Below are 23,999 nucleotides of genomic sequence, written 5' to 3' on the forward strand. Positions count from 1 at the left end.
AGAGATGAAAATATAAAATCTTTCACCGGCAAAATTACTTTTTATCTAGTACCTTACTATTTTCATCTGTCTTGTGTATTTCATGCATGCACAGATACAAACCTTTGTTGGTACTGGTGATAGCAGATGATAAACCTTCCTCCCTTTTCTCCGCTTCGACTACTCGCATTGGCTTATTTTTCTCTTTCATTCTTAATTCAATCTCAGCCTTTCTCTTCATTAACGCGTGCTCTCTTCTGTCAGAGTGTTTACGTATAAGACTTGGTGGGGGGACATCTTTCTCAGAGCTCAATAAAAACTTGTCGGACATGTAATCCTCGTCGTCTGACATCTTTTACAATGGAATTAATGAGTCTTGTAAAGCGACACTTCCCGGAGCACTAAAATCAAAATAGGAATAAAAGATTTCAGAGCAAGATCAAGTTTTAGAAACACTGCACAACTTTAGCCCGTCAAAGCAACGCCCTAAAAAGTATCTCTCTCATAGTATCGTCGACAGCTTTCCTAGTGACTTGTGCGACAAAGGAAAATAAAGTCCTCAAGAAAGTTAACAATTTAAACAAGAGGATATCTCAGTGTGCATCGTCTCGTACTTTTTAGGTTATGTGAAAACTTGAACGAGTCACGTACTGACACCGTTGGAAAAACCGATTTCTGCAAACCGGAAATTGCAATCCGGAGCGAAAAGTGGCGAAAAATCGGCCAGTACGAAAAGCTTCGTCGACACGATACTCCGAGGTGAAACGAGCGTTCTACTTTGTCGCTCATTGCGCAACTTCTCTCTCTCTCTCTCGAAAGCTCCCCTCGCTCCCTTTTACAAACGCATCGACCCGACATATGTTACGCCTGAGTTGTCGAATATTGGCGACGGCCAGTATCGGACATACATCTTTAATGAGTTACATCCGCGCTTCCATGCCACGCGCGACGTGCGGAGGATAATATTCCTGCGTGATACAGAGAGTTATTTTCCGATCGCGCTCGCGTATACGTCTGAAGTAAGCTGGCCATGCCCCCTCGCGGCCCCTCCGCGTCGCGTGCCATGGCGTGCGCTGGTCGATGGAACAGTGGAACGCGGAATCGAACGGCTCGGAAAATCAGAGGAACACGAACCACACTGTGTGTTTCCACGGGTGTTCGTACGTCGTCCGTGCGCGATATTTTTCGGCTCGGAAGCCGAAGGGCAGAGTCTCCTGCGTGCGAGCTCCGTGCTCGTCGATCTCGATTCGCCTCGTCGTAGCTTCTATCGCGACGGGGCGGAGTCGCCTTCGCGTCGTTTCCGTCGTGAGTAAGTGAGTGAGTGGTGAGCGACCGACCGACCGACCGACCGACCGACCGACCGAGAGAGAGAGAGAGAGAGAGAGAGGAGCTCCAGCGCCGAGTTGCGGAGCAGCAGGCCCGATGTGGAGGATTACGCACGAATGAAATTACGCGAGAACGTAAGCAGGTCCGACGTGTGCCGTCTACGGGACGACGACGACGAGACGTCTCGGCACGGGATACGGCAGGATCTCGGACGCTCCGCTGCCTCGCACGAATCGTAGCAGATCGATTCATGTAACGTGTGCGTGCGTGCGTGCGTGCGTGCATGCGTGCGTGCGTGCGTGCGTGCATGCGTGCGTACGAACGTGCGAGCGTGCGAGCGTGCGAGCGTGCGAGCGAGCGAGCGAGCGTTCCTTCCGGAACGCCGTTCGCGGAATCTCGCTGGTCTTCGGGGCCGGGCACGCAGCGTGCGAATGTGTCGACGAGTCGTCGCGTCGGCCGACACTCAACACGCTGATTCGGCGGACTGTCGGGAGATCCGCCGACGAAAATAAAAAGAGTCGCCGCGTGGAAGTGACGGGCGGCGGCGGCGACTCGGTGTGATATTTTCATTGAAGAAACATGCCAAACACGGTGTCGTCACGGCTGATTGCGCCGAACGGCGGGTCCCGAAAGGTCACACCGCGATCCTCGTGACCGCGCTGTCCGGTCGGAGGATCGGAGCGCGCGACGCTCTCGACGTTCTCGAACGGTGTCGCCGGAGTCCGCCTGCCGTTAGACCGTCCGCCGTTCGCCGCGTCGCGAGTGTCTACGTTATCTTGGAACTGGTATTTTTCGGTGCAGCTGTTGGATCCGTCGGAGGAAGACTCACCCGTCTCGGCTATGGTTGTAGCTAGCGGCTGGGTGAAAAATGCCAGTTCGCCCGCCGCCGGGCAGAACAACAATACCAACCTGAACCAAAACAAGGCGCAGAACAACAACAACAACAACAACAACAACAACAAGATGACCGCCAAGGGCGTCCTGATCTGCCGGGACAATTCCCACCCGTTCCAGGAGCGCACGCTGACACTGGAGCAGCCGATGAAGATCGGTCGTTCGGTGGCCAGGGCGAGAGCCGCGCCGAATAACGCGATCTTCGACTGCAAGGTGTTGTCGAGGAATCACGCGTTACTCTGGTACTCCTCCGGTAAGTTTTACCTGCGCGACACGTGCAGCAGCAACGGCACGTTCGTCAATAATCAGAGACTCAGCGGCTCGGGCCTGGAGTCGATGCCCAAGGAGGTGTGCTCCGGTGACATAGTGCAATTCGGCGTGGACGTTGTGGAAAGTACAAAGAAAGTTACCCACGGATGTATAGTCGCGACGTTAAAGCTGTACCTGCCGGACGGCAAGGAGGCTAAGGCCAGCCTCAGCACCTCCGTAAGCTCGCCCGCCGGTAACGTATCCTTGGAGGACCTCTACAAGCTCAATCAGGTGATGCAAGAGGCCTCGAGGCGCGAGAAGGCCCTGTACTCGAAACTGGGCTACCTGCAGCAACTCGTAGAGAACACTCGGAAGGCCGCCAACCAGTCGTGGAAGGCCTTGATCACGGAGGATCGTCTGCTGTCGTGGGTCGTCACCGTCGAGAGTCAGCTGGCGGTCTATTCCAAGAACTATACCGAGGACAAGATCAGGAACGAGCTGACGAAGCTGCAGGATGAGAAGGCGCAGTACCAGAACGCCGCGAAGGAGGCCTTGCAGAAGATCCTGCAGGAGAAGCTGGAAGTCACGAAGAAACTGGTGCAACTGGAGGGTCGTCTGAGCGAGACCGAGGAGGAGTGCCAAAGCTTGCACAATGTGGCCAAGTACACGCAGACGGAGCTGCAGGAGCTCAGCGCGAAATACGCGGAGACGCAGAAGAAGCTCCAGGAGACCGCCAACAAGCTCGTGGAGAGCGAGGAGAAGGTGAAGGACATGTCGCTGGGCGCGGAGCAGGAGAAGCGCGACTTGGTCAAACGTCTCGAGGGCCAGCTGAAGATCGAGAAGGAACTGCGGGCGAGATTGCGCAATTCCCGCTCGGACTCCGTCAACATCTACAAGCAGATCACCGCCTTGAGGAATTGCATACAGACCTTGCAGGATATGAATCTGAAGCTGGAGATGGGCGAGAATATGGACTCGAAGGTCGAGGAGGATCCCATCGAGGCGATAAACACCATCTTCAACAAGCTCAACTCCATCCACGTGGACAACATCGAAATGGATGACGTCAACTGCTACGCCACCAAGGCCGAGCAGGACAACCAGACGAGCTCGTCGGAGGTCGTCGTGGAGTCGAATCAGCTCAAGTCCGCCAACTCCGGCGCGCTCAAGGAATTGGTGCAAGAAGAACTGGAGACCATGGAGTACATCGACAACCTCATGGAGTACATCCTGCCGCCCTTGTCGTCGTCCAGGAAAACCCTGGTGAACGGCAACGCCAACCTGGACAACGCAGATTCCGGCGCGGACTCCGACACGAACTCGGAGGCGACCGACGACACGTGCAGTATTACAACGAGCGACGACACGAGCGAGAAGACCGTCGTCGAGAACAAGAAGAAGGAACTCTCCTCTAAGCAGACATTTCCCTCAGCGCCGTGCAAGATGGAGGTGCGATTTGCCAACACCGAGAGTGTTCAACACGCGGAGATACATTACGAGCCGACCGAGGCAATCCCTCAGGACGACAACATCGTCGCGGAGGTCTCGCGGGAAACCGCCGTCGAGGACACGTTGTCGGTCGACGGCGTCGTGGACGAGCGGGACCAGCCAGCATGTGGTGCTGCGACGGCCGACGAGACGGCGAAGGAACGCGACGCTGAGCGAGCGTCGTCGGAGAGCGAGTGCGAGGAACGCCTGGAGGGCGAGTACGTGAAGACGCTGAAGCCGACGACGAAGAACGACGCGATGCAGCAGTCGCGATGCCACAGCCGGGAGTACATCCTGCAGACGTTGATCGCGTCGTTAGACAGCCTGCGGGGCGAGGACAGCCTGGAAGCGCAACAAACGGTGAAGCGGGAGCTGGACGAGCTGAAGGACTGGCTGACGCGCGAGCCCGCCGAGGTCGTCGTCGACAAACTGCGCGAGCTCTACTACCGCGCCAAGAACGACTCGCAGCGCATGCTGGAGATCAACGAGGAGCTGGTCATAGTGAAGGAAAAGTACAACGCGATTGTCGAGGAGAAAGCGGAACTGTCGAAGAAGTACGGCGCGCTGCGGGCGCAGTGCGGCGATCTGCTGAGCGCGACCTACACCGTGCCGATACAATACGTCGCACCTCTCGCGATCATGCTGGTGTGGATGCTGCTGGAGAAGATATTCTAATGTTCCTCTTCTCTCCTCCACGCCGCCCTGATATTTCCTCCTTCCGGTATATATGTACATACAGCACACGCATCTCGTCGATCGATATTATTCTCTTCTGCTCTCGTTCGTTTCCCTTCTCCGTTCTTCCTTCTTCGTACTTTTCTTCGTACTTTTGTCTTCTTCTTCTTCTTCTTCTTCTTCTTCTTTTCTTTCCCTTCGTTTCCCTTCTTCTCTTTTTAGCAATATTTATATGGCGCGACGGCAAAATTCTTTCTTAGATTAACCGACTAGCTTCGTCGATCGGGTTACGATTAGATTCCCAGCACAGGAACGAATTAACGCATCTCTCGATATGCGATCTAACGATTTTTTATACGAACAAACGTTAAGGATTGTACATATTTGTTTAATTCTCCCGTCCGGACTGCGGACCGGGGTGTAAGCGGGTTGGGAGGGGGGGAGGGTACGGGGTTGGATTCTCGCGAGATTAATTGGGAGTTGTTAAGCGAGCGAGTGTCGCGTTACCACGAAGAAGGAGCCAAGATCAAAGATGGGGCTGGAATGTTTTCCGCTGGATATACGTGTATATATTCGGTGTACGTATACGTGGCACGATTCAAATGCGTATGCATGTGTATGCACGGCTGTATATGTACATATGTATACACATGCATATGTATGCGTGCAAGCTCTCGAACAAGAACGACTTACGCTTCGGGAAGTAAAGAGTGGCTGGACAGGAAAGAGAGAGAGAGAGAGAGAGAGAGAGAGAGAGAGAGAGAGAGAGAGAGAGAGAGAGAGAGAACAAGAAAGAGAAACGTGAAAAAAGAAAAAAATGTGGAGGTACGATACCACGTGAAATGTTCAACATGCTGCCAAGCCGCCGAGCGTCATATCTCGCAAATACGGCTTCAAGTCCGATTTGTAATGTTTTAACGTGTTTCTTCATTGTACGTGTTTCATTGTTGGTTTGTTTTCTTCTTGTTTTCGAACGTTACGATTCTAGCACGGCATAACGATTAACTGAACGATTAAAACATTATCCTTTGCTGCGAATAACTCGCTCTCTCGTAGATAGAGAGGGGGAGGGGAGATCATCGTCGTTCTCTCGTCGATTACTCGCAGGGATACCTTCTCTTCGCTCTTCATTCTTGTATATAAATAATTGTAGAGAGTAAATTCCGCGCGAGTGCGCGCGCGCGCGCACGCGCGTTAAACGATTACATACTCAGACATACGTACCACTCGTTAAATAACACGCTTCGTTTAAAACTCCTTTAGTTATGAGGGTTACTTGCGGCGTTATGCGGAGATATAACTTTTGCAAGATGAAAGAAAGGAAGAAGAAAGATTATATATAAATATATACATAAATATATTTATTTATATATATATATATATATATATATATATATATATATATATACATAGAATCGTCGCGCTCACGCGTGTCACGTGCATGCGTATTGTATGTTACAGCGTTGCTCTCGACTTCTCTAATCATTAAGCCCGTTAATTCTCGCGTCGGAGCGCATCGTGCGTACGCGATGAATCTTCACACGTGTCCGATCTCACACACACACACACACATACATATTGCACAATTGATTACCTTACGTCGTCGTCCGACTTGGATTTTTCTTCTTATCGTATCGTATGGGGTAGCATGACAATATAAGAAGCATATCTCGTTTTCGAGCGACCTAATAAATGATAAGCGAGTACATACACGGACACCATACCATACTCACGTAACTCACTGACTTCTCGAGTAACGCGAATTCTTCTCTCGGAACTCGGTAAAACCGTTTCTCTATCGATCCTACCTTGGAATGGCCTTGAACGTCACCTGCGTCTAAAGCGAAGAATAAAAAAAAAAAAACAAAGAAAATCCGATAACCGTAGTTTTCTATCAATTCTTTTGATACGAACAAACGCGAACGAGAAAGCAGGAAAAGCGGAGAAAAAAAAAATTCGACAGTATTTTCTTAATTCGCGTTAGTTTAGTTAGAAAGAGAGAAAAAGAGAGTGCCATCGCCCGTAGCGCGCGCGTCTACTTCTAAATCGTGTCGAATAACGATTCATCGTGTATCAATGAACAAAGATGTACGTGACACTTTCCAAAAGGGTACTCCCAGGGTGGGCCCAGGGTAAGGAGGAGCCGTCGAGCGGGGCGTCCTGCTCAGCCGCTCCTCAGGGTCCTGCTTACTTTTTTGGTGGGTTGTGGAACGTATGATATCAAAAACGATTATAAAATACGATATAAATAAATGCTCTGTACATAATACTGTTAATATAATCTTACTACTGATGTAATAGTCATTATATGAAAAGGGAAAATAAAAATTAACTTAATTCATTAAAGCCGGTCGTGTTTTGAGCTCTTGCGTTGTACTTCCTCTTTCGTCGTGACCCGCTATCCGTATTTCCCTACACACATACACACGCACACACGCACATGCGCTTCAGCATAAAAATTCCATCGTACGAATTGAAGCTATTCGACAGCCGCTCATCATACTCATACATACACGACTGAACATAATTCGTCACGTCACGATATAGTTTTAAGTGAATTGACATTATCGTCGACGTCTCCTCGTTACCTCGAGACATTATAACGGCGCATGCTGGCTATTTTCTCCCTTTTTCATCCGAGAATTCACGACCTTCTCTTCTCGCCAGGTCGGAGCAGAGTTGTCTTCCTCGTCTCTCACAATGCACTAATAATACTTATTACATATTTTTAAAGTCATCGTCATCTTTTTTCCTTTATTCAGGGGCGCGCGCTTAATTAGCTGTGCTTAGCCGTTGGCCGGTCGATCGTTCGGTTGGCCGGCCGATCGAAGGTAGACGACGCTGACGCGACGTCGTACGCCGCTATTATGCACCGTTGATGAAAAAGCTGAAGAAAAAGTCGGACAGCGGCACAGCCACGTCTTCAGGATCACCGTCGCAGCAGCAGCAGCAGCAGCAAGTGGTTGTCGGGATGGCGGGCGGATTGAACGCGAACACGACGGACACCTCCGAGTCGGCGAACCGGATCTGCAGGGACTTCTTGAGGAACGTCTGCCACCGGGGCAAGCGTTGCAAGTATCTGCACGAGCGATCCGAGGACGACCCGGTGGAGGAGTACACTTTCTGCCACGACTTCCAGAACGGCATGTGCAACTGGCCGGGCTGCAAGTTTCTTCATTGCACAGAGAGCGAGGAGAAGCGCTTCCGGGCGACCGGCGAGCTGCCGCCTCACGTTCTCAATCGCTCCAAGAACGGCAACGGCGACAAGTCGGACTATCCGTTGTGCAAGGACTTCATCAAGGGCAGCTGCCAGCGGGCGAACTGCAAGTTCCGGCATTGGAAGAAGGAGGAGCCGCAGCACAACCTGATGTCACCGTCACATCACAACGTGTCCAGGCCACAACATAATTTCAACGGCACCAGCAACGGCGGCGGTGCGGGCGGTGACAGTCGCAGATACGAGGAGGACAGAAAGTAAGCGTCTTGCCCGCGTGTAGTTACTTCATTGGCTGCGCTGATAGAACGGACACACAGAGCTGGTCGAGTTACATATGATAATGAATCAGGTTGAATCGGCCAGTATGAAGCTACGGTGTTACTACACCGTAACACCGTAAATTAGACTCTCTTTAAGCGCCAGATTTTTTATTTCACACATTGAAAGACTCGAAGTAACTTGAAGAATTGACAAAAAGACATGTAGCAAACTAAGGACATTTGTTGATAATATTTTCATCCGTATTCATCATACGGCAGATTCGAGTGAGTTCTGGCTGGTCTATCGCCGAATTTTATGAGTATTCAATATTTTGTTTACAAAATAAATGCAAAAATGAAAGAATCGTGTAAAGATGAAGACGAAAGCAATTTCACTTTCTTTCGAGCGACTTTGTCTTCTCGACTCGAGCTCAATGATTATTGCTCTTAATTCCGGACGAATTCTTCTGGATCCCTCAAGCTAAAAGCTAAAAGCTTTCTCTTCAAGGCTCCAAACACTTCAATCACGGGCAATCATCGCTGAACTCTTACTAAGCGTTAGACTCTGCTGAACGCAGTCGTGATTCCGGGCGCTCTCATTCTCTGATTGTCGCTCGTCTCTTTTTAGCTACCATTGGCAGATGGAGGATCAGCACAACAACTTGGTGACCAACAACGGTTACAACGCGTCGACGCATCCGGCCGATTACATGGGACCGCCGGAGCCGAAGAGGCGGATAGTATCAGGCGAGACGGTCGTCCACTTCGAGGCGTCGCCGCTCATGGGCCAACACGCCACCCAGCCGACAGTCACATCGGGTTACTATTATCCCGTGATAAGTAACGAAGCGCGTGCGCTCGTACTCGAAGATGAGAACACGTTCTTGAGGAAGAAGATAGAGGATTTAAAGAAGCAGGTGAGGTATATGTGAGGGTGGAAGCACACACGTGTTTCCCTCTTTCTCCCCCTCCCCCGCCCATCTCCATGCACCTCTCTATCTCTCTATTTCTTCATTCCAACTCCCAACTTCATCGTCTCCGTTTCTATTTTCGTTCAGGTCAGCGACCTAACGGCGACGAACGAATTCCTGTTGGATCAAAACGCACAGCTGAGAATGTCGGGTAAGCGGACAAACGTCACTGCGGTAACAGTACCGGCGGTGACGATCACAAACACAGTGCCGCCGTCGCAAGCACCGACACCTCAACAAATGGTGAACGCGGCGGTCGCAGCGGGCACCCTTCGCACGGTCGCTGCCAGCGTGGCTACAGTGCCGGTGAGCATCGGTACCGTAGCGCCGGTCTCCATGGCGGCGGTATCCATGGCACCGGTCTCGATGCCGCCGCCCATCGTTACTATGGCGCAGCAGACCATCTCGATGAGCGGCTCCGGGCCTCAAGCGACTAATCAGCAACCGCCTAACACGCAGCAGCCCGCCAGCTTACCTCTGTCGATATCCGCCGCAACAGCGCCTCTTGTCTCGTATCCCATTATGTCCCAAGAGCTCAGGCCTGTGCTGCAATAGGTCACCACCGTGAGACTAGAAAAGATACTTGTGTCGGGCTAGGACACAACACATTACCCAGAATATGGAAATAGTTTGTGTATTTCTTGATTGATTCTTAACGTTTGAAGACTATCCAGTCTAAGTAATCTATCTTGCTTAGACAAGCTATCTATCCAGTCTAGGCATTAAAAGTCTATGCAGGCAAACTTGTATATAATTACATAATATATATAAATAATGCATGTACACCAGGAAATCAATCAATCATAATCATAAAATAAAAATTATGTAGAGAAAGGATGTCTTTTATATTGCACACAGGATTGGTCGATTTCTTCGTGCACGTACATTATGCAGGTTTGTTTGGATAGGTTTTAACAGTCAGCGTTACATGAAAACCGATAGAACGTTTTGCGAAAAAGACAAAGATGCCAGTTGTTTGGTTCAAAGATTCGATTCTTTTAACTGAGACATCAATTACAGTTTTGTTCGTCGACAATCGCAATTGAGTCCGCACGTAGACGACGTTTTTACGCGCGATATATTTTTCTTGCTCGAAAAGAGACATTTTTTTTCTTCTATGAACAATGTCTTGGAGGCATAAAGATCAATAATAAACATCCGTCAGCAACGTGTACCGTCGGCGGTTATGTATGTCCAAAGTGTATAGTTGTAGAATAATAGGTATGACAATCTGTAATCATGCGACAGCTCTGTCATGACATTAAGTCTTTCCTCATTCTTTTATTTCCCTTTTTCTTTTTCTTACTTAGTGTCGCGCGTGGTCATCATTTTAATCTTACTTCTATGTAATGCTTAATAAAACTTACACGTTTATTCAAATAAAGGGAGAGGACCGTCGTACATTTGTAAAATAAAAAGAAACATGTAATTAAAACCCGTCTAGATTAATGCATTAACGTATAAGTATAGAGCAGAATAAAATATATAAATATAGCATATTAAGAAAAGTGAAAGAGGGGGGAAGGTATGTAGACGATAAAGGAGGTTCGGCATTGTTTTAAATTCGATCTAATAAAACGTCGCTGCACCGTCCTATATACAATGTTGTATATAATATTCCTTCGCTCTTATTTACTTCAGAAACATTTTGTACTTCCACCTTTAGTGTGGAAATTGTGTGGTAACTTATGCGATAATGATATTTCGGTCAATTAAGTACTTATATTACGGTTCTTCGCTGATTTCTTTCATAATTTACTTAAGCTGGCGGTCTTATCTCTCATTTCTTTTCTAAAGATTATAGAATAAAAATAATTACAAAGTTAGGCTTAACCTAGTATGTAAGCGCATGCATACACACACATACACGGTATGCATATCTATGGAGAATATATAAATCAAGGAAGGGTACATCTGATTTTAAGTCGTATTATTAGTCACAGTTCGACACACCTGTATATATTTTGCTAAAATTAAGCGTAAGAAATTGAGCACTATGTACTCGTGTATTTTATATATTATGCATACAAATGTATAATCTTTTACGTAGAACTTTACGTTAAAGAGCACTTTATTAAAAAACAAGGAAAGACGAATGTGGTTTTTACTCTCGAATTCTTACGAGCGGAGATGTAAGCGTGTGTGCTACGAGGTTACGGATAACGAGGTTATGTGCATTGAGATTTCTTTTTTGACAATTAATAATAAAAGGGTACGCGAGAAGGAAATGTCAATACGAGGCAGTCCAATGAAAGCCAGTAATTAACCATTTTTATTTTTATATCCAGTATACGTAATAAATGCAGCTAGTCAAAAATTGTCACGTCATACGCGCACACACGCATACATACGTACGCAAGGACGCATCTTCAGTTGTCGAAAGAAGAAATATATCATGCAACACCATCCTTCTAACACAGTATAAGATTCGTACGTTTTATGCTGTTTTCGTTGCACGAAGCATCGAAATATTAATTTTTTCTATTGTACATAACAACGTATACATGTATGTATATAGATAAAATCGCTGCACATATCGTTTGTCCGCGGTCTCTAGCTTATGATATATTGTAATTGAAGGTGTTTTATAAAAGAACATGAATAGTTATATGCCAATGGAATGTAATTACAAATTGTACAGCTTATAATGCACTCGTATGGACATTTCTTCACTCACGAACAGAAACAAATGAATTTTATTGCAGTAATTCGCTCAGTAAGGCAGGGACTTACAATCGGAATTTACAATCGGTAAAATTGTACATAAACAAGAAACAAGCAATTTAATTAATCTTTATCCGTTTCGTATGATATTTTGCTTTTGTAAATACATTACTCCACGACTTAAATTGAATTAATAAGTAAAATGAAACAATCCTACCACCAGTGAATCAATTGTGGTAAGAAATAATTTTATTTTTTATTAGAATTTCTGTTCTTTAACCAATAAGCACCAGCTAACAGTATGGTACAGCAAAATCCAACTAAACAACGCAATTTCCAATGCTGCTTAGAGCATCGTAACACATTAATTACTTTTATGGTCTGTTCCCTGGTATCGCTCTCACTGCTGGAATTCTCAATTACAAAATTTGCCATTTCTGCTTTCTTCTCTAAAGACATCTGTGCAGCTACTCTTACCTTTGCTTTAGCTTCGGTAAATCCACTACGTTCCATTAAACGTTGTAACTGTAAGTCTTCCTCACTAGAAGTAATAAAAAAAAAGACTTGGGAAATTGTACAAAATTTAAAGATAAACCTATATATTTATCTGATTTAAAGGATCATTTAAAATCATTGTAGCCAAAGTATCAGACTATGACAGAGAAATTCATACTTACCACGTTACAACAATAATTTTGTGTAAGAAATCTAACATGTGTCCTGTTTCAAAGAGCAAAGGCAGATCCAAGACTATGAATGGGTGGCCTTGTATAAAGTATCGAAAGACTTGCCAGTAAATTTTTTTATATATATCAGGATGTGTAATGACATTGAGTTTTCTTCTCTTCTCAACATCATTGAATATCAACTCGCCAAGTTTTGCTCTGTCCAAATATTTGGTCTCCAGGAACACTTCTGGGCCAAACTCATTTCTTATTTTATACCATGCTGGCTGTCCTGGTTCAACAACTGTAAATATATATATATATGTGTGTGTGTGTGTGTGTGTGTGTGTGTGTGTGTGTAACATATATGTATATACATGATTCAGTTCATATTTATAATAAATTAAATATTTTCTCATTCTTATTTTCTTTTCACATTTTTTTTCTTTATGACAATCTGATACAATCTATGAATTCTTCCTCAGAAAAAGTTATTGAATATAAAATTTATCAAATTTGTTTTGTCAGCGCTACATTTTAGTTGTACGTTGCTAAAAATAAATATATAATTCTTTTTCTATCATAAAATACGCAATCTTTTGAATCTATCTGTGGATACTACAATTGAACTAAAATTTGGCGACAAATTTTATTGAAAATTTGAAGCACGATATATATTCATGTAATCGATACGATGATACGATAAATTTCAATTTGTCTAACCTTCTCGGGCAATTAAATCAGCGTCTATAACAGGAATACCATGCTCCCGAAAAACAGCGGCGACTGTGCTTTTTCCAGTGGCTATGCCGCCTGTCAAACCAACTAGATACATTTTATAAAATGTACGTTTTTTTCCATAAATATACACAGCAAAACAAAGCAGACGATAATCAGATGCAGACAACTGAACTGAATGATAATAAACTTTGTGCCCAGAGAGAAGAGGTTATAAAATTTTTTTAACGGAACTTCCTGCACTGGTGCAAGTAACACACACTTAAGTGTTTCTCCCAACAGGAGCATTAGGGATTAGCTGTTGCATGCTGAAAAATGTTTATAAAATTTATAAAATGCTTCTCGAAGCACTTCATCATTAAATTTTGGTCAAAGAAACAGCCTTTTAAACTGTGTACATTTTTTTTATAATCGAGAAGGATAATCATTTTATTTTTATGTGCAGAGAAAAAAGCACATAATACGCCGTTTAGTTATAAAACTTGGTAAAAAATGGTTTTTATCTTGTCTTGTCTTGAGTGAAACAAGAAAAAAGTAATATGGTCTGTTCTTTTTAGCTGCACTACTGAACTGGTGCAATAAGTTAAAGTTAAAGAGAAAAAATATAGATGTCTCATTCTAATTAACTTATTGCACTAATTCCGCAGTGCAGCTGAAAAGTATAGACCAATTGATTCGTTTTTAAGATGATTCGAGTCACAGATAAAATATATTATGAGAGTCGGTAAAATAAGGTTCGAGTCTCAGCTAGAAAGCAGTATAAATTATAATTATATGTACAAATTAAGATGTGTATAAATCGTATCTTTGAACATCTGGATAAAGTTATCTGGGAAGAGAGAGTAAGAAAATTAGGTGGAGTTGCATAGTTTGACATCTCGTTTCTCGATAAAACAAGTTCATAATTCATTCCAGTCATGGCTGCTGACAAGATACACGTTCGACATTGCTTTTCAATCTTGAAAAGCTCTTCTTTCTCGATCTTCTGCTATAGAAGCCAAAAGAACAATCGACGAAGCGTATCGCGAGGACAAATATGCAGTATAACGCCCTCACCTTAGATTTTTTTGAAATTATGAAAATTTGTGTATTTTAATGCGTAGAATTGATTTCTGAAAACGAAAATTGTCGCTCATGTACCGTTTTTCTTTTTTTAATTAAAAGTTTTATGATGTCGGTAAGTAAGAAAATAATAAAATTGGTAAACTTTATTGATGAAATTAGCGTGAACGCGTTTAACTTCGATTATATTATATTGTCAAGCTTCAATTATATTGAGTTGTTAACACAGTTGTATGTTATAATCTAAATAATCTGACGAAAAATGAAATTACACGAATTTTTAGCAAAAATAAACGATAAACCAAATTTAATAAAATTTTTAGTTGAACTTGACGTTATATGTGATAATATAAAATGTGTGATAATATTGTACAATTGGATATTGAAAATTTAGAATTTAAGTGTACCAAATCATATTATGTAACCGATAACCATAAAAAAGAAGAAGAACTCGGTGTACTTTTCGACAAAGCGCAAAAAAAAATACATGGTTTGACAAAAGCAACTTATCTGTTGAAAAAATTTGTATATTTGTGGCCTATTTCATAATGTTGAGACCGCCGCGTCAAGATTTTATAAAAAATGAGTTGGAAATATCTGATCATACCATCGTTGATTGGCATAGCTTTTGCCGTGAGGTAACAATATAAAAATTATCCTAGTTCAATGTTTTCGCATATGTAATTATACTAAACACAATGTATCATTAGGTATGCATTTATTGGATAGAAAGACATTCAGAAAAAATTGGAGGTGAAGGAAAAATTGTAGAAGTAAATTGACGAAGTAAAAATTGGTAAAAGAAAATATAACAGAGGAAGGCTCATCGATGGAAGATGGATTTTCGGTGGTTACGGATTAAAATTTAGATTTAACATTTCTTTAAAATACACGCTATAACTATATACGCGGCTACGTCTCTCACGTCCAAGTTCCTATATAAATTTAAAAAAATAGGCCATGATTTTGCATCACTGACTCATCTTGAACTCCAAACCAAGGATTATTATTAATTTGTTCTACTGAATATCCCATTTTTAGGTTTTGAGGTTACGATTACAGATGAAAGTAAACTTCTTTAGGAATATAACTGAAGTTAGACGTATTCAAGCTAGCTTTATCAATAAAGTTTACCAATTTTATCACTTTTTTACTTACCGACATCATAAAATTTAATTAAAAAAAAGGAAAACGGTACATGAGCGACAATTTTCGTTTTCAAAAATCAATTCTACGCATTAAAATACACAAATTTTCAAAATTTCAAAAAAATCTAAGGTGAGGGCGTTATACTGCATATTTACCCGGCGTTGCTCCAGGTACGGTGCGAGAATAGTTTGCCAATATAACCGAAGTTAATAAATATAGACAATCCAAGTTTATATGTATATTATTAAGTGGTAAACTTAATTCCTGCCATTTTTCGTCTCTAGAATTGATTTGTTTCGAAGGGAAGATGAATTAAACCTTAATCAAAGTAATTTCCTCCATTTTCTACTACTTTTTCCCATCTCCCCGGCAACAAGGCGATCCCACTTTCGGGGTGATCCATTCATCCACCCATTTTTGGACTTCTTCGTAACTGGAGAAGTATGTGTCCATAAGTGCGTGTTGCATCGACCGAAAGAGATAGTAATCCGACGGTGCCAAGTCTGGAGAGTACGCTGGATGCGCTGGAGGACTTCCCCTCCAAGCTTTAATGTCTGCTTCACGCTTTCCGCAATATGCGATCGAACGTTATCGCATGCAAAAGAATGACTTTGTGTCGATTGGCTATGCCCAGACAGCATATATGTTCAAAACTGGGACGTAAGACGTCTTTAAGGCATCTTTAAGTCGTCTTTAAGATGTCTGAAAATAAGACATCTTTAAGTCGTCTTAAAGACGTCTTATGTCCCAGTTTTGGACATTGTGCTGTCTGGGTGGATGGCCTTTTTTGCATCAATTCGTCACTCAATCGGCATAATTGCTGTTGGTAGCGACCAATTGTAATGGTTTCATTTGGACGCAAGAGCTCGTAATACAGCACACTCTCCAGGTCCCATCAAATGCAGAGCAAGGTCTTATGCCCGTGAATATTCCTCTTCGGCATTGAAGTGGATGGTTGACCGGGGTCCACCCATGATTTCCTTCGCTTGGGATTATCAAAATAAATCCATTTTTCATCACCAGTCACGATACGCCACAAGAAGTTCTTTGCTTTTGCCTGGCAAGCAAAGAACAAGCGATAGACAAACGCATTCAAAATGGCATTTTCTGACAACTCATGTAGCCATATCCCCTTCCTTATGAATTTTCCCATGCAAGCGTTTTGAGACGGCCATTGAAGTAACATTTAACGCTTTCGAAACTCTAAAAGCGTTTGAGCTGGATTCTCATCGAGCAATTCTTGTAGTCCAACATCTTCCAATTTTTTCGGCTATCCGGGACGTTCTTTATCTCCACGTCAAAATTACCGTTTCGAAAGCGTTCAAGCCGAGCTCTACATGTTCTTACCGATGGGGTTTTATCACTATACACTTCGGATAATAAGCGATGAGTTTCAGCTGCGGTTTTCTTAAAATCGAAGCAGTGAAGAAGTACATGTCGGAAAAGCAACTTATCGCGGTTCATTTTCAATCGATTGGAAAATCTCTTCGGCGTTGAAAAATTTAACCTGTGAGGACTGAATCACTTTCAGCAATGTCTAAACTACATAACATGTGATTTCACCGTCGAAACTCGCCAGTGTTGGAGCCGACACCCTCTAGCAGCAAGCGGCAGGAATTAAGTTTACTACCTAATAATTACAAATCTCAAGGAGTTATCTCTTTTCTTTCCCGCCCTCCCCCTCTCCCTCATTTCCTCATTCTCTCTCTCTCTCTCTCTCTCTCTCTCTCTCTCTCTCTCTCTCTCCCTCTCTCTCTCTCTCTATCTAACAGTTGAAAAATAAATTCTAAAAGGCATAGAACCAAGGTAAAAAGAATCGAATAACAGATATTAAGATAAATTTAGTAGAAACAATAGACACTAGATGTCTTATTTTTTAATTATATTATTTTTTTGGAAAACATAAACGTAAACGTTACGAAATAAATGAGCCTACGGCCGTCGATAGCGCGAGCCTTGCAGCTGAGCTTTTTATACTTAAAACGCATATTCGAACACTGGAGGAAGTAAAAACGAAGGAGTCAAGTGCGAAAAGTTCAAGCATAACGCGACAGACTTACATGATATTACTTACTTTGCATGATACTTTTGTATCGTCGGTATTTTATATCGTCATGGTAAAATGGAAATATAGTATAATACAAATGTTCGTGTTATCTTCAATGTAGCTAAAATAGTCGGTATTGTCATTGTTCTTGAATTACCGTCACTCGGGACTCCTCTGCCAGTACGAAAATTTACCTAGGTTTGACAGTCTTCAATATTATCTTGTCGGCGGTAGAAATATATGAATTCTTTGTCCAAAACAGTTTCTAAGAGGAGAGTTTGTACCCCCTGGTCCAAAAATGCGTATTCGTTGATTGATCACGACGCATTGAAAACGATATATGGTTATTTGTTTCATTGAATTTCTTCTCAGTCAAGCTAGCGGTGACGCATTTATTTTAAGCTTGAAATAATCTTTTGATTATCATAATGAATCTGAGACCTGCCGGTATGTCTGATGATGAAGAAGAAGAAGAAATATATTTTGGAGTCAATGTATGATCAATCATACGTAATTTCTATTAAATTTTAACAATGGGGAGAAATATAAATTACTTATTGTTTTTTTAGGATCCTAAAACGCATGATGATACCAATAAAGATCATACGGACGAAGCCAGCTTGCCGAAGAAGATCATTAATTACCATAATTATCACAATGAAGAGCAAGCCCTCGAGTCTCAAGTCATAAACGCGTGTATACACGGGCAAATGGATACGATATACGAATATCTTAAAAGTAAAGATCATTGTCATACCATTTAGTTTCTAAAGTATATTTTCTTCCTTTTTCTACAAAATTGTATTAAGATGTTATTTAAATTGTTTAAATTTACAAATCAAACAGTAAACTAAAATCATCTTAAATTAGAAGAAAAGTATAAAATATTTTTACAGAGAATGATGTTGATAAATTGTTACGTACTGGATGGTCTTTATTATTACATTCAGCTTCGTATGTACAATTTGATATAATGGTATATCTGTTGTCACATGGTGCAAATCCTAATATATATGGTGGTATATATCAATTCTTTTTTCATCCATTATTGCAAGTTTTGTATGAATTTATAATTATTTTATATGGTACTGTACAGGAGAATTTACACCTCTTCTAGCACTATGTGCTTCTAGATGTGGTCTGCCTGAAACATGTTTGAAATGTCTTGTGCTTTTAATAGAAGCAAAAGCTGATGTAAATGCTGTAGGTAAACATAGGTAAAATTAAGATTATATCAATATTTTATGTCAACTCATACTTATTGTCAACTTTTAAGGAGATAATTTTGATAACCATTGGTAATCATAATTTTGCAGAGAAACAGCTCTAATGCATGCTTGTAAGACAAAAAATACAGAATTTGTCATGGAGCTTCTAAAACATATAGATGATATCAATTTTTGTGATAATTATAGGCAAACTGTAAGTCTTAATATCATTAAATATTAAAATATTTTTCTAGTAACTTGTTGATGCGATTCTAGGCTTTAAACCATGCTGTTACAAGCAATAGACCAGATATTGTATCAGTTCTTTTGATGCATGATGCAGATCCAGATATGCCAGACAAAGATGGCTACACTCCTGAGATGATTGCCGTCAGAGAAGGTTTCAAAGAGGTAATTAAAATTCTCAGCTCCACTTCTATAATGATACTAAATGTTCTTTATTTTTCAGATATGTGAACTGTTAGATGTCGAGTGCGAAAAAGAAGACTATGAAATATTCCAAATAGAATATTGGGGAGATTTATTTCCAGAATTATATCCTAGAAAGGAGAAAAGTGTGCATGAAGAAATATTGAATTTGTTATTTAACATGGGTCCCTGTAACATGGAAAGATATAAAATATTGTTCGCAAGAATGGAATTGAAAACTTTCGTACAATTGACAGAAGATGATCTCTGCCATTTAGGAGTAAATATTACTGTTCACAGAGAACGGTTTTTAGAATATCTTCATTATTTTCATTGTCAAATGTGGAAAGTGAAAACGCTCGAAGCGGGTAGAAAATCTACTACATACTCGTATGTGTTAATATGTTTTGTCACAACATTTCAGTAATATATGTGGAACATAATTACATATAAATATGGTTTTAGAATTTTTATTAGTGTGGGATCGTTGGGAATTATAAAAACTCAGATTGGTATTATAGCTTCTAGTTTTACATTTGTTAAAAATAGTTTTATGGAATGTGCAACCAAAGATATCTACCTCAATTCTATGGAAAGAGTCAAGTACGAAGAAGAACTAATAAAAATACGAAAAGCTCTAGAAATATTAAAAACTGATATGAAGCATTTTAAAAAATTAGCGCAAAAGGTAAAACATTTTTATAATATAAATTTTATATACAATATTGCATACATTCAATAATCATTTTATTACTACATCTTAGCTCCACAAGGAAAATGATATTGGTATTCCAGCATGTTTTTTGTCCAGCCCCAAAAAACGTAAAAACAGAACCAAATGGGTTATATCGTTAAGTGTTACATTAATTATAGGACTATACATATGTAAAACATGTATTCACAAATGATAGAACGTAAACACGATAATGTAATTTGACATTTTTTTTTTTAGTACATTTAATATGTTCTTGCAAACGTCATTAATTTTCTTTTTCATAATACATGAACTCACACTTATACACACAAGAATACACACAAGAGAATTTATTTTTATACAACGGAAAAAAATATACATGATTATACAATAGCGTATTTCTGATTAATTTTGATGTTCTCTCAAATTCACTAATTTCATCATCTGTGGAAACAGAGGGTGGAACGATGGAAGATTTTGTTGTCGAACCGTCAATTGATAACGTTCTAACGGGCCACTGCACAGCGCCAATCTGTCTCTCTCGTTTGGATGACTGTCCATCCACTGAGACAATCTGCTTATAGACCATCCGGCGCTCTACGATAAACATGAAATATGGAGTTGCTTAAATGTAACACTAATCGAGCATTACTTTGCTAAATATTTTGAGCATTTTCACAGATATAATGTTGGGAACGTCTTTACGGAGTTATTTGTTTTACTGTAAAACAATATGTTCATACCTGGTGTGGTGACGTTATTTCGGGTGGCGCGCCAGAAAACAAGTGCAAGAGAATGAGAGATGGTGGCACGCTGCTTTCTCCTTGACCTTCTAAAATCTTCTCAACCATCTTCTCGGGGCTAAGAGGAAGCAAGGCTTTTAGCGCTCGCAAAGTTCTATATTGCTGTTGTTCGAGCAGACCCATTTGACCACCGCGACACAATGGTGCTACAGCAACTTCCATCTAAAACCATCTAGCTGTTAAATTTACCCGTTTACGCTCATCCAATGCGTTAATTACGTACCTGACTAAAGTCTACTAGAAGTTTTGCTCTCCCAAAATCAGTTAGAGGTCTCAACAGGCAAGCATGGCGTACAAATAATTCTATGCATCTCGATGCAACAGCTTTGCAACTTTAACGATATTGACGTTTAATAACTCGTCATTGCGATATATGTCGGTTAAATGTAAGAGTAACTTACCTTTCAGCTACGACTATTTGATTCTTGTACGGTAGCAAAAATGTATTCACGGATCGCAAAATGAATCCTTGCAACTCACGCATATAAAGAGAACAGCCAATTTCTTTTCCCAGAGGACTACTCGTACTATTGTAACCAAGATCGTGTTAATATGCAATATTGGAACGTTTGATCATTCCAGAGCATATTTTGGAAATATATCTTATTAAATAGAAAAAGAGGCAAAGATCGCTTACTCTCTAAATTCGGAGTCGTCGTGCATCGTCAAAATGATGCTTTCGATCGCATCACTAATAGAAGTTAACAGTGGCGCGAGCAGACTCTTCGTTAACGCATCCGTTTCTTTGAGCGCCGTTGTGATGACGACGCTCCCTTCGGAGATTAAACCGGCCGCCAAATTCACTATCACGCGATTTGTCTGGCTAGAAAGATAATGCAGAAGATTTGCGAGCGTGACATTTGTTTGCTGGCCGGTAGTAGGAGAGTCGATCACTTGACTAGCTTCGCCGCCAGTCACCATACTCTGTTCGCATTTCAAGCAGAATAATCTTATTGCTTTTCCTACGTTACGCGCCACAACAGTTGAGAGCCCGTCATCCACCAGCGATACACTCAGCTCGCTAAATACAGAATGTATATCCTTGCTGAATTTTCTTCAACAGACACGAGATGTATGTGTAGAAAATATGCTAAACTCACTTTGTAATCATACGTATAAGACTGTCGATTTCATCGTGTGTCGGCAATCCTTCTCCGGAAAACATATTGTGCACTGGATCCAAAAGTCGTGACACCGAACGCGATAAATATGCATTTTCAAATGGTTGTAGAACATTGCGGCTGTGTTAAAAATGCGTGGATTAATGTTTCGTACGTAATTGCGTCAATTTACGTGAGAAATTTGGCACTCACTCGATACCGTAAATCCCAATACTGTGCGACCTTTCTTTTAAGCGTTTACTCAAGTCTAAAAATATTCTTAAAAATTTCGGATATTCTCCTTCTAAAGCTTGCTTCACAAATGATGATCCTGCAAGACAAGTTTTAGACTTTACTAAAGTGGGGAATTTATGTGCATGTGTATATGTGAATACGTATATTATAATTTACCCTGAGCACGTTCATTCAAAACTTTTGCAAGGAGTGCATTCACCTTATCCCAAAATTTCTCGGACAAGTTGTTAAAACCTTTCGTGTGGTGTTCTAACAATATCCTTTGCAACAATTCAATCTGAAATAATGTTCTTTGAGAATTTTCGCGAATTAAGAAAATGTACACGCAACATTGCACAATTTTGTCTATTCACTTGCAAACATTGAGTATATAAAGTATCTTGGAAAAGACGTTCCAGATTTTCCCAGATTCTCGTACGTAAATTTCCAGACGATCCAGGAGATGGAATCATAGCTCTACCCGGTGCTCCTCGTTTCCCAAAATCTTGATTTGCTAGCAAAGATACGTCTAATGACTCTGTAGAGATTTTCTCTATTTCAGCCAGGGTGGATTCTATAGTTGTATCCACAGCTCCGTTTAGTATTCCCAAATTTTGAAATACCTGCACAGCTGTGCTTACCTGCATTGAATCAATAATGATGGGATATTTTAGAATATGTGTGATTAATACAGTAGAAAATATTCATAGAAAGCACACCTTTGTTCTATCCATTGCTTGTAAACCTTGAGTTAATGTATGAGTGGCTATTCTTTGCACCGTAGCTCTTTGAGCTTTTACAGCTTGTTGATCATCCGCTACTACATCTAGACCATTGAGGTCTGTATCTGCCATCAACTGCTCTGTATGTATAAATTTTACATGTAACACATGTGAACATGTAATATTATGGCAAACAAAAAGTAATATAAAAGTAATACCAAGTTCATGTAGACTATTGGCAGCTTTAACAATATCTGGTCCTTGAGTGACACTGCTCATTTGAGAATTTAAACGTTTGGATAAGTGTTGCATTCTAGCAACTCTTCTCAAGAGGTCAGAAGTTTCATGAAGCCGTGCCAATACAATTGTCTGCATCTCGATTCTATTAAATGGATCAATAATTTTCCCACGTAGTCGCTCAACTGCTGATAGAAGACTCTAAGCAAGGTTTACTATATTTTCTATATCACTCTTTTAATTTACATCCACATCAATATTAATAATATCCTACAATAATTACCTGTATGTGAGACTGCATTATAAAAAGTACTCCTTCCAATTTTTCAACCCATGTTGCCTGAGATAGTAAATCTTTGTGATTGGCAAGTACTTGTCTCTGCAACTCAGCATTTAACACCTCAATAGCTGAAAGTAATATTTATTATTTTTCATGTTAACTATAGCATGCATAAAACACTTGTCAAATTTAAGACAATATACTATTTTAATGATATAAAACCATTACCTTGTCCTAATTTGTTTAATTGTTGAGCCACTGACAGTAGTGAACTAATATCAGTCTTTTTGGAATCGGCATTCAATAGTTGTTTAAAAAATTCTGAAATTAATGTGATTTTCAATGGTTATCTCCAACAGATTTTTATTTGATAAACAAATATTTTTTCTACTTACGATCATTTTCTATGTCTTCCCAGCTTGATATCTCGCCCATTTTACCTTAGCTTTTTACACAAAATTGGTGATAGAAAATATATGTATATATAAATTATATCGGTCTCTTGATTGAGTAGAACCATCAAATACCATTAATTGTTGAAAGTTTCGCAACTCTTCGCTAAATGATCACGCTTATCGAATGAGTTTTGACAAGTGTCAACTCAGTGACTCAGGTGGCGCTGAAAATTGTCCCCTCTTTTCCCAAGGGGGAGTTTGTATCCGCTGCAATAATTCGACCCGGCGGGCAGTGCTGCGAGATTCAGAGAATTTCCGGGCATGCGCATTGAGCAAACGCTGTGGGAGTCTCAGTACCGTATTAATTTAAAGGTATATTAACGATATGGTGATGATACTATGGATTGAAAATTGCAATCGGATAAATCAGGTAATCTAAATTTTGGTAATTTAAGTTGGTCCACTTGTAATTTTCAATCTATAGTCTAATACGGGCGTAAGATCCTTCGTCTG

The 23,999-nt window shown here is 41.3% G+C and overlaps 6 protein-coding genes across 12 annotated transcripts in view; 3 read left to right on the forward strand and 3 right to left on the reverse strand.

The window, feature by feature from the left end:
- LOC105186452 (G patch domain-containing protein 11) overlaps window positions 1-1,709 on the reverse strand; it is a 2,295-nt gene extending 586 nt beyond the window's left edge. The window contains exons 1-2 of one of the 6 annotated variants that reach the window (XM_011146662.3): window positions 1,420-1,709; window positions 103-380 (exon numbers count right to left, since the gene is read on the reverse strand). In XM_011146662.3, the coding sequence (XP_011144964.1) occupies window positions 103-331 (229 nt within the window). In that variant the 5' untranslated portion in view covers window positions 332-380; window positions 1,420-1,709. The other 5 variants (XM_011146660.2, XM_011146657.2, XM_011146661.3 and 2 more) reach the window with 5 other exon arrangements.
- Window positions 1-10,657, forward strand: part of LOC105186454 (zinc finger CCCH domain-containing protein 10) — a 14,110-nt gene extending 3,453 nt beyond the window's left edge. The window contains exons 1-4 of one of the 2 annotated variants that reach the window (XM_025298064.1): window positions 4,557-4,657; window positions 7,374-8,085; window positions 8,717-9,005; window positions 9,147-10,657. In XM_025298064.1, coding sequence (XP_025153849.1) covers window positions 7,490-8,085; window positions 8,717-9,005; window positions 9,147-9,614 — 1,353 coding nt within the window. In that variant the 5' untranslated portion in view covers window positions 4,557-4,657; window positions 7,374-7,489 and the 3' untranslated portion in view covers window positions 9,615-10,657. Of the gene's footprint in view, window positions 1-4,556; window positions 4,658-7,373; window positions 8,086-8,716; window positions 9,006-9,146 lie in introns of those variants that run through there. The other variant, XM_011146665.3, reaches the window with a different exon arrangement.
- Window positions 1,256-5,353, forward strand: Slmap (Sarcolemma associated protein). Its single transcript, XM_011146663.2, has 2 exons — window positions 1,256-1,439; window positions 2,107-5,353. The coding sequence occupies exons 1-2, from the start codon at window positions 1,422-1,424 to the stop codon at window positions 4,609-4,611; spliced, it is 2,523 nt and encodes an 840-aa protein (XP_011144965.1). The 5' UTR covers window positions 1,256-1,421; the 3' UTR covers window positions 4,612-5,353.
- A 317-nt stretch (window positions 10,658-10,974) lies between the features above and the next one.
- On the reverse strand, window positions 10,975-13,400 carry Dpck (Dephospho-CoA kinase). Its single transcript, XM_011146646.3, has 3 exons — window positions 13,112-13,400; window positions 12,401-12,692; window positions 10,975-12,264 (listed from the first exon to the last, which is right to left on the reverse strand). The coding sequence occupies exons 1-3, from the start codon at window positions 13,221-13,223 to the stop codon at window positions 11,973-11,975; spliced, it is 696 nt and encodes a 231-aa protein (XP_011144948.1). The 5' UTR covers window positions 13,224-13,400; the 3' UTR covers window positions 10,975-11,972.
- A 4,187-nt stretch (window positions 13,401-17,587) lies between these two features.
- Window positions 17,588-20,070, forward strand: LOC105186446 (uncharacterized). The gene is made up of 9 exons (XM_025298063.1): window positions 17,588-17,878; window positions 17,954-18,122; window positions 18,281-18,403; window positions 18,481-18,601; window positions 18,701-18,806; window positions 18,869-19,003; window positions 19,062-19,411; window positions 19,487-19,709; window positions 19,786-20,070. The coding sequence occupies exons 1-9, from the start codon at window positions 17,813-17,815 to the stop codon at window positions 19,927-19,929; spliced, it is 1,437 nt and encodes a 478-aa protein (XP_025153848.1). The 5' UTR covers window positions 17,588-17,812; the 3' UTR covers window positions 19,930-20,070.
- fws (Conserved oligomeric Golgi complex subunit 5 four way stop) lies at window positions 20,051-23,679 on the reverse strand. The gene is made up of 14 exons (XM_011146644.1): window positions 23,487-23,679; window positions 23,320-23,412; window positions 23,095-23,219; window positions 22,793-23,012; window positions 22,572-22,714; window positions 22,227-22,493; window positions 22,030-22,150; window positions 21,832-21,949; window positions 21,619-21,759; window positions 21,156-21,539; window positions 20,920-21,045; window positions 20,742-20,850; window positions 20,459-20,680; window positions 20,051-20,312 (listed from the first exon to the last, which is right to left on the reverse strand). Exons 1-14 carry the CDS (start codon window positions 23,524-23,526, stop codon window positions 20,121-20,123), a joined length of 2,301 nt encoding a protein of 766 aa, XP_011144946.1. The 5' UTR covers window positions 23,527-23,679; the 3' UTR covers window positions 20,051-20,120.
- Between the last annotated feature and the right edge of the window lie 320 nt (window positions 23,680-23,999).

The sequence above is a fragment of the Harpegnathos saltator genome, unplaced genomic scaffold, assembly GCF_003227715.2.
Source record: "Harpegnathos saltator strain DR-91 unplaced genomic scaffold, Hsal_v8.6 scaffold202, whole genome shotgun sequence".
Classification (NCBI taxonomy): Eukaryota; Metazoa; Arthropoda; class Insecta; order Hymenoptera; family Formicidae; genus Harpegnathos; species Harpegnathos saltator.

Excerpts from the sequence above, each read along its gene's own strand:
- Dpck (XM_011146646.3), bottom strand. The coding sequence starts at position 13,223 with ATGTATCTAGTTGGTTTGACAGGCGGCATAGCCACTGGAAAAAGCACA. Across the intron at positions 12,693-13,111 it reads TGATTTAATTGCCCGAGAAG|TTGTTGAACCAGGACAGCCA; the intron begins GTTAGACAAATT and ends ATATATTTACAG. Across the intron at positions 12,265-12,400 it reads AAAATTATTGTTGTAACGTG|TGAGGAAGACTTACAGTTAC; the intron begins GTAAGTATGAAT and ends TATTACTTCTAG.
- LOC105186446 (XM_025298063.1), top strand. The coding sequence starts at position 17,813 with ATGAATCTGAGACCTGCCGGTATGTCTGATGATGAAGAAGAAGAAGAA. Across the intron at positions 19,004-19,061 it reads TCAGAGAAGGTTTCAAAGAG|ATATGTGAACTGTTAGATGT; the intron begins GTAATTAAAATT and ends TTTATTTTTCAG. Across the intron at positions 19,710-19,785 it reads TTAAAAAATTAGCGCAAAAG|CTCCACAAGGAAAATGATAT; the intron begins GTAAAACATTTT and ends ACTACATCTTAG.
- fws (XM_011146644.1), bottom strand. The coding sequence starts at position 23,526 with ATGGGCGAGATATCAAGCTGGGAAGACATAGAAAATGATC. Across the intron at positions 23,413-23,486 it reads GGAAGACATAGAAAATGATC|AATTTTTTAAACAACTATTG; the intron begins GTAAGTAGAAAA and ends CATTAATTTCAG. Across the intron at positions 22,715-22,792 it reads CAATAGTCTACATGAACTTG|AGCAGTTGATGGCAGATACA; the intron begins GTATTACTTTTA and ends TTATACATACAG.